At 46.8% G+C, this 8,463-nt stretch overlaps 1 protein-coding gene across 1 annotated transcript in view; it reads right to left on the bottom strand.

Annotated features, from left to right (window-relative positions):
* LOC144236095 (neutrophil collagenase-like) overlaps positions 1-8,210 on the bottom strand; it is an 11,061-nt gene extending 2,851 nt beyond the window's left edge. Inside the window, exons 1-6 of the mRNA XM_077769715.1 lie at positions 8,007-8,210; positions 6,010-6,254; positions 5,289-5,437; positions 5,076-5,201; positions 2,061-2,222; positions 654-771 (exon numbers count right to left, since the gene is read on the bottom strand). Of these exons, the coding sequence (XP_077625841.1) occupies positions 654-771; positions 2,061-2,222; positions 5,076-5,201; positions 5,289-5,437; positions 6,010-6,254; positions 8,007-8,141 (935 nt within the window). The 5' untranslated portion in view covers positions 8,142-8,210. The remainder of the gene's footprint in view (positions 1-653; positions 772-2,060; positions 2,223-5,075; positions 5,202-5,288; positions 5,438-6,009; positions 6,255-8,006) is intronic.
* Between the last annotated feature and the right edge of the window lie 253 nt (positions 8,211-8,463).

Here is an 8,463-nt window from a genome sequence, read left to right as displayed (position 1 = left end):
GCGTGGGAGGGGGCGGGGGGCGCGTGGGAGACGTCCCGGGTGCGTGGGAGGGTCCCAGCGCAGTGACCACCTTTACAGGGATGGCGTTCGTGTGGTGGGCGCTTCAGTGTTTAGGGGAGGTCACAGGTGTGACCTTGTCCGATTACATTTTGTCCCGTCCCCTGCTCACACCCTGATCTCACTGTAGTCCCTACAACGTGACTGAGGTATGCTCAGCCCCTGGTGGTACAATCACGAAGCAGCCAACGGAAAACTGAATAATTCAACCAGGGAGATGATTTTCCCTCCAGCTTCTGAAGGGATAGTTCCCATTTACTGGACTGAATTTGGGTGGATGGGACTGGGTGAGGTTTCATGTCTGGTAAACTCACAGGTGGAGCCCGCATCTGTGACACTGCCACCAACACCTGAATGTGTATGCATGTTTGAGGTCGTTTCTTTCTTTTCTTTCTCTCTTTCTTTCTCTTTCTCTCTTTCCTTTCTTTTTTTAGTAATTTTCCTGGATTTTTCAAGTTACCCAGAAAACATGGTCCCTTCCAGTGAGGTGCACGTGCACAGATTTCAAAGGAAAAGCTGAGTGACATGTGATGTGGGACTCAATTAGAATCCAGTTCTAAGTTATGCCAGTCAAAGGAAGAAGTAGTTCAACATACTTGTCTTTAAAGAATAAGATTTCTCCACGGAGGGTGGTGATGGCATCAAACGACAGATTGGGGTCACAGGCTGTGGGTGTGGTTGGTCCCGTCGGTTGGACAGGGTTGCTTGAAAGTCCTTAACAAAAACAAACAAACAAACAAAAAACAAGAAAACAAAAGAAAAAAAAGAAGAAGCTTTTTAAGCCCAAGTCCAGTGTGACTCTTGGAGAAGCCCTGACCCTCCTCAGAAAGGGAAGTGTTTCTGCATGGAGAGAAACGCTGCCACACTATCTCTCAAGGCATTGAAGGAAATGTGCATTTGGCCCTCTTAAACTTATTATCATTATTTCAATTAACCATGGTGATTTTCAGAGAGAGAGTTCCCTGTCAATACGTGAAGTAAAGCAATTTGAATTCTTTGCCTCCTCCCACCCCCAGCCCTCTACTTTAAAATCTGAATCCCATCCTTCTCCCCCTCCTTGGTTCTTTCTTCATTTTTGTCACTCACTATCAATTTCTTGCTTCCCCGCCAAATCCACCTTTAGGAAAGGAACTGGTATTGGTCCTTGAACCTGTAGCATAAACCTAAGTCATCTCCTAGCTGTATTTTTTTCCCTATGAGTATTTGTGTTTTCATGTGTTTTTTCACTGTAGAATAAAGAGCTATCCTGGTAGTTAAGAAAATTGAAAACACTGATGGGAAAAGGAAGGAGGTGTTTTGGGGGGAAAGGAGTTGGGGAGGTTAGAGCAGGTCTCGTCATTCTGGAAAATTCTATCGTAATGAGAAGGTTCCCGAACTGTGGTCCCTGGTGTGCCTGGCTCTGTGATGTTGTCCCCAACTCCGCTCCACACTGGTTTACAGACCTTCTGACCTTCTCAAAGGTTTCTCATTCTTACAGCTTCTAGAGCCCATGAGGGCAGAGAGAGGAGATGTACAAGGTCTCGACTTGTTTAAGTCCCTCTCTAAGGAGCATCAGCAACGTCCTTAAAAGATGTTTCTTTCTCTGCATCCTCCACTGCAATTCCCGCTCTGTTCTCCACAGACAATGTGTTTATTATGTGCAGGATTTATCTGCTTGCTGGCATGTTTCTTGAAATGCCTTCTTTGCCTATATGCACTTTAATATATGTGGAATCATATACTGTGCAATCTAAACACTGTGTAATATGCATCATTCTGTTTCTTTTCCACGAAGCACAAAGTTTTAAAGACCCATCTCTGTTGTTGCCACATGCACATCTAATTCAATGGTGTCCCTGCCTAGCATTACTCTATGGTGTGTATCCACCAAATTTGACAGGTACCTTCCTCCAGAAGACCCCCAGCAACCCTCCAACTTCCACCCCCACAGACAAGACCGGGAAGAACATCCTTGACGTGCCTACGCCTCACCATGTACCATAGGGTTCTTCCAATGACCTTACCATAGATGGCCTGAATGCCATTGATGTCATCTTGGGGGAGGGTGTAGTTACTGGGTTCACGGAAAGCATAGGTGGGATACATCAAGGCACCTGGGTCGGTGGAGTGAGACAGCCCCAAGGAATGGCCAAATTCATGGGCAGCAACGAGAAACAAATTATAATCTGCAATGCAAGCACATGTGGGGAATGGCTCCAAGTGGATCCAAGGGTGGAGAAAATATGATCTCAAGGAATGCAGCTTCCAAGCCAAAAGTGCCTGGAGAAACCGCTCTTCCCATGCCTGTCTTTTGCATTTTCCCTGCAGGCTCCTGAAGAAATGGAGGCTGGAATCAATCAAGGTAGGAGTGAGAGGTTCAGACTAAGTGAGTGTCTCATCAAATCTTAGAACCAAGAAAAGCTGCCTTCATTCTGATGCTGGTATTCCACGAGTGTGGACCTGAGGCTGAGAGACATGATGGCAGGGCCATCACGTTCTCCTGACACTCAGCAGGCCTCTTCAGCCTCCAGTCTCATGAACAGGTAGTTAGAAAAAATGCCTCTGGGCAGCGAGTAGCTTCAGATGCAGGTGGACCCGCTTTGCCTCCCTAATCACCCATCACCGGGCACCAGCTCTTCGCTGATTCTCAATTCTCCGAGCAGCTTCAAGGATTCTCCATCAGAAAGACACAAACCCTGCTCCTCCCCCATCTCCAACTTCCAGGAGCACACTGCTTTTCCCAGCTGGGATCCCAAACTTCCAAGGCTCATACTCCTAGCAAATAGCACCGGAGCTTCCTGGCCAAGTCTAAGACCTCCTCACTCGCCCAGCAGACATGTGAGGACTTGACTCGTGATGTGAATCCTTCACTCTGGCCATCTCACAGACATGCTGAGCATTTTGTTACACACCTATCTCTTAAAAAATAGTAATTATGGTTGTAGAGTACTCCCTATGCTAGAAAGTATACTACTATTTAGTCCTTGCAATATTTGTATGAAGTATCATCAGAACTATTTTTACAGTAAAGGAACTGAATCCCACAGATTTCAGTTCTCTCCTTATGGGTCTTGCAATAATAAGTGGGAGAGCTGGGGTCAAATCCAGGCATAAGGGCAAGACCCATGCTCTGACTACGATGTTCAGCTTCCTGTTGATAATTAGCCTAGTGCAATTCTACCCATGCTCCAAGGCATTTTTGTCTTGACCATCACATCCTTGTATTTTTGCATTCATGAATGCATCTCAGAAACAGCTCTGAGTGACGGGACCTGAGTGCCAAACGAATCTGAGGGACCTGTCATGGTGCACGGACCAGAAGGAGAGAGGAATGCCAACAACCTGGATGGCACTGAGCAATGAGGAGAGCAGCTAGAGAAGGAGACACAAGACTGTCAGGATTCTGAGGGGAAAGTCCTCGTTTCCAGCTGCAAGACAAGACGGGGGTGGTATGTGACACAGCACAGAAAGAGATTTTGAAAGGGGCCCTTGGGGTGCAATGTGAGGAAATGTAGGGAGGTTGGGAAGCATGTGGTGTGATGTGGGAACAGCGAGTGCACAATGTGGCTGCGGCATGTGAAACAGGAAGACAGCCATGAGAGAGGAGGTTGCAAAACTACCAAGAGCCTTCAGTGCCAAGGAAAGGTATTTGGAGATAATTTGGTCTAGAAAACATAAACACTAGAAGTTTAAGCAGGAGAGTAATGTAGTCCAAGATGGGCTTTCCAAGTATAATTTTTGTTGCCATGCTAGGAAGAATTAGAGGGAGCAGAGACTGGAGGTAAACCGTCCAGGTGGGAATCTGTATCATTTAGTTCAGGTAAGAGGTAATGACCATGTGGAGCAGGGGGGAGGGCAAGAGGAATTCTTAGTAGTGGAGATTGTTGCCTGTCCTAGGGGACACACACCTGCTAGCACAGGGACTTGGGTAGAATAAACATTCACATGTATGTGGAGAAAATGGTGGGGGGAACAAGTCCCAAGCAAGGATAAAAGGTTCCTTTCCTATTTTCTAGGAAGTGTTCTGTAGCGTATTGTTACCCGTGGCCTTGTGAAGTACCACACGATCTGAACATACCTGTGCTTATCTTCAATCCTTCCCCTTCAGGTGATCTGACTTTGCTTATTATGAGTCTTCTCCTGAAAGGGATGGTTTGTCACACAGGAACACACCACTGAAAAAGAGCTCCGCCAACATGAAATAATTCAACAAGAAAGATGGCGGCTCTTTTCTAAGTGGGATAGTTTTCTACAACGAGGGTTGAGTTTCCTAAAGGAACCCAATTATTTCTGGATTTCCAAAAATAAAGGCCTTTTCCAAACATCATTACATTTCAGAATATTAAAAGAAAGATACAGGGGCGCCTGGGTGGCTCAGTTGGTTGGGTATCCAACTTGGGCTCAGGTCATGATCTTGTGGGTTCGTGGGTTCAGGCCCTGCGTTGGGCTCTGTGCTGACAGCTAGCTCACAGCCTGGAGCCTGCTTCAAACTCTGTATCTCCCTCTCTCTCTGACCCTCCCCTGCTCACACTGTGTGTCTCTCTCTCTCAGAAATAAAGAAAACATTTTAAAAAATTAAAAAAAAAAAAAAAAGAAAGATACAGGCTAAAGTAGCGGTCAGCAAACTTTTTCTGTAAAGGTTTAGATAGTAAATATTTTAGGCTTCGTGAACCACATGGCTTCCGTAGGATGTACTCAACCCTGCTGTTGTACCATGAAAACAGCCATAGATGATACATAAACAAAGGGATCCTTTTTCTGTAAAACTTTATTTATACAAACAGGACCAGGAAGGATTTACCCATCATGCATAGCCTTTTGATTTCTATCCTAGGAAACAAGGTCAGTAATTAGCCTTAGGGCTTTTTAAAAACCTGAATGGACTTAATATTATGAGGTAGGAAAATTTTAAAATGGTCCGTTTGTGTGGTTTGAAATGTTACAACAGCTTGGATGTATGTGTATGTATGTAGGTGGTGCTGCTAATGTGACAAAGTTTATTCAGAAGCTGCATGTTGACATGACCTTGGTTAACTTACTGTTGGAATCTGTGGTCCATGTTTCTTCTTCGTCGAAGTGAGCATCTCCCCCAATGCCTTGGCCTGGCTGAAAGGCATGAGCAAGGATTCCATTGGGTCCATCAAAAGGAGAATTGTCACCATGATCTGAAATAAAACTGTCTGTATCAGGTCCTTGCTGAGTCTCTGGTTAGCCCGGGAAAGTAAAATTGAGCTCGAGGGCAGAGGGCCTACCTCTTTGGACAAAAGCGATATTGATATCTGCCTCTCCCTGTGAGATTTGGGTGAAGGTCAAGCGTGATGGTTTCGTCCAGAGTTCAAAGGCTTTCTTAATGGCGTATTCCACCTTAGTCTCTGGCAGCTTCGTGGTGTACTTCGTGATCCTTTGAAATGAGAACATGGCATGTCACCAGACGGAGCTCATCCACCTGGGAGCGAGTGGTGTATGTGACACACTGCCCTGGACAGGGTCTAAGGAAGGGGTGCAGGGCTCAGGGCTATAGACAAGTCCCCCCATATCTTTAAACTCAATTTCTTTATTCTTAAGAAGAGAATCGTAACATAGCTCCCTCTCATAGGGCTGTTGTGGGACTAAATACACATAGAACCTTCTGCTCAATACTCAGCAGATCATGGTATTCCAGAGATCGTTCTCATCGGGATGCATGGAGGGTAATGAGTAAGCCTTTGTCAGGGCCTGAGTGGGGTTCACGCAGGGACAGCCTGACGTTGCCGTCGTCCCTTAGGCCGCTGGAGGAGGAGCACAAAAACATCAGGCTTTGGGGTGAGGACAGCCTGTGGGGTCTTTGCTCTTTCCCTCCTGGCCTCACTCACTAGACCCTGATCTCCCCAGGGTGAGGACACAGTGTCCTGTGTGCCCTGCATCCTACAACAGTGCCTGGCACACCACATGCTCGTGAACACCCTTAATGAACTCTGAAGCTCAGAATCTCACCTGTAGGTCAGGTTAGTTCGTTCCCACTTGGGGTTCCCCGGGGTTACCATAAAGTCCCCGTTGTCAGGCACCCCGCAGCGAGGCTTCCTCATCATCTCCAGGGTCTTCTCATCTGGTTTTCCCGTCTCATTCAACCCAAAGAATCGCTGCATCTCTTTGAGCTTCTCAACAATCACACTGGTGGTGTTCCTCCTTTCGGACGGATATTCACTCCGTGGTAGCTGGTAGAACATTTCCAGGTAAGCCTGGGCGAAGAGAGACACGTAAGGGGACTCGCCGTGTCACTTCCATCAGGTCCCTGTGCCTTCTGGCTTCCTCCTAAGTCACCCTCAACAGTCTAAGAAACTGGTCATCATGGGAACAAACACAGACTTGTAAGTCGGCTTTGAGAGAATGCAGTCTGTTGGTCAGCACGGCCCCTTCATTCGGCGCTCCAGGTAATGTTTATACATAAAAAAAATAGCTATTTCATAAGGGATGAGGTCCAAGTCCTCATGCAAAATCTCATACGTAGTCAGGAGACTGTATAAGTAGTGCTGGCATTTACTGATTTAATTTTTTTTAAGTTTATTTATTTTGACTGAAGGAGGGAGGGGGAGAGAGAGCGAGAGAGAGAACCCTAAGCAGACACTGCTGACACTGTCAGCTCTGAGTGTCAGATGTGGGGCTCCAACTAACGAACCGTGAGATCATGACCTAAGCTGAAATCAGGAGTCTGACCCTTAGCCAACTGAGCCACACAGGTAGGTGCCCCTAACATTTATTGATTTCTTGAGGTATTAATTGCATCAGTGCAGATTCTCTTTTATATGCCTTTTTGCTCCTCTAGAGAAATTTTAGTCCCTGTCACTAAGAAATGGAGGTGCATGGATGGAGGGAAATTGTCAAGATGACAATTCAGGTCCCAGACTTTCCTGATGCTTCTCAAGGGAGAAGTGACAGCTTTGCAAGAACTCCAGGTAGGTTTGGGACAATGGCACAGTCACCGACATTAGCCTTTTATCCACCACGGCATTTCTGGAAGCGGCCAGCTCTGCATAGCAAGTAAAGGTTCTGAGGGTGGGAAGCAGACTCTGAGTCTTCCTCCTCTGACCTGCAGCAGCCAGAGCACATTGGCCAGTGACACACAACAGCACTTGCGGGTTCGGATCGGCCTGGGTTCAAATGTTAGCTCTGCCCTAGATTAACTGAGCTTTTGGACACATCACAGAACTGATTTAAGATTTACTTCAGTCTTCAAAGTGGGAATAATAATCCCCCCGCGCAGGGCTGCAGCGAGGTTGACGGGAGACGGTGTTCGGAAACGCTTAGCGGGGTGTCTTGTACAGAGTAAGTCCTCGCGAGCTCTAGCTATTAGCCTGGGGCTTACTACTCCCAGTGCAGGGTGTATTCAAGAGGAAAGGAAACAGAAAACGCAAAAAGAAGAATGCTTTTCTAAAACTGCAGTGCTAAGAAAATTGTGCGCGACAAATCCGTGACAGCATGCCCAGTGTTTCTTCAAAACACGGCCTGACTCTTGTACCGTGGAACAATGGAAATAGCTATGGGTTTTGCTTTGATGGTGCGTCCAATAGTTTATAAACAGCCTTACAGTCCGGAGAGGAAATCTCACTGCACTACACAATGATTTCTACTTCCTTCTGATTTCCTGCCCTCATGCTCTCTGGTCCGCCTGAGATTTCTGGGTTCAAAGACAAGTCCGTACAGACAACACCAGACATAGAGTACGCGCGCGAGAAAGAAAATCATTTAGTTTTGTAATTAAAACCATTGCTTAGCAACGGGCTCCCCAGCCAGAGGAGGCCCAACAGCGATATCTTCTCTGGGTTCCACGAGCCCCACTTGGATCCCTTCAAATGCCCAAAACGAGACGTTCAAGCCCAGACAAATCATCCACACAATTCTGTTCAGGCTGATTTAACTGGAAAAGAAGGAACAACGCACACAATTTCCTAATAAGCGGTATCAACCACCCACCTGCCGGATGATCAATGTACCTGAACAATTTGCGTGGGCTCCTCTTCCGGGGATCCCCGATGCACCGGAAAGGCCCCGGAAAGCTGCAGGAAGAGTAAGAGCAGAAGCGGAAGCATCTTCAGACTGAACTTGGCCTTTCCCGAAAACACCGTCATCCTGGGCCTGCTCTGTGCCCTCGGGGCAGGGCCCTCCCTCCTGGGTACCCTCCAGTTCAGCAAGTCAGATGTCCCTCACTGCTCTCTTCTGGTCCCTTATAAAAGTTGCGTCTTAAACAATTGCCACACCAGGAATGTGAAGCAACACGGGTTAATTACCTCGGAGACTTTTGCAACGCTCTAATGTGATTTAGGGCTCCAAAACGGGGCGGGGGTGTCTTTCCACAGAAAAGAAAGTACAATTTGCTATTTTTTGCTCTTAGGGTATTTAGTCTGAGATTTACTCTTGCCAAGTTGTCCGGTCTAGAAGAAAGAAAGGAAG

This window comes from Crocuta crocuta, unplaced genomic scaffold (genome assembly GCF_008692635.1).
Source record: "Crocuta crocuta isolate KB4526 unplaced genomic scaffold, BGI_CrCroc_1.0 scaffold80, whole genome shotgun sequence".
Lineage (NCBI taxonomy): Eukaryota > Metazoa > Chordata > Mammalia > Carnivora > Hyaenidae > Crocuta > Crocuta crocuta.
The sequence above is the reverse complement of the archived record's forward strand: the minus strand, read 5'-3'. Positions and strand labels throughout refer to the sequence as shown.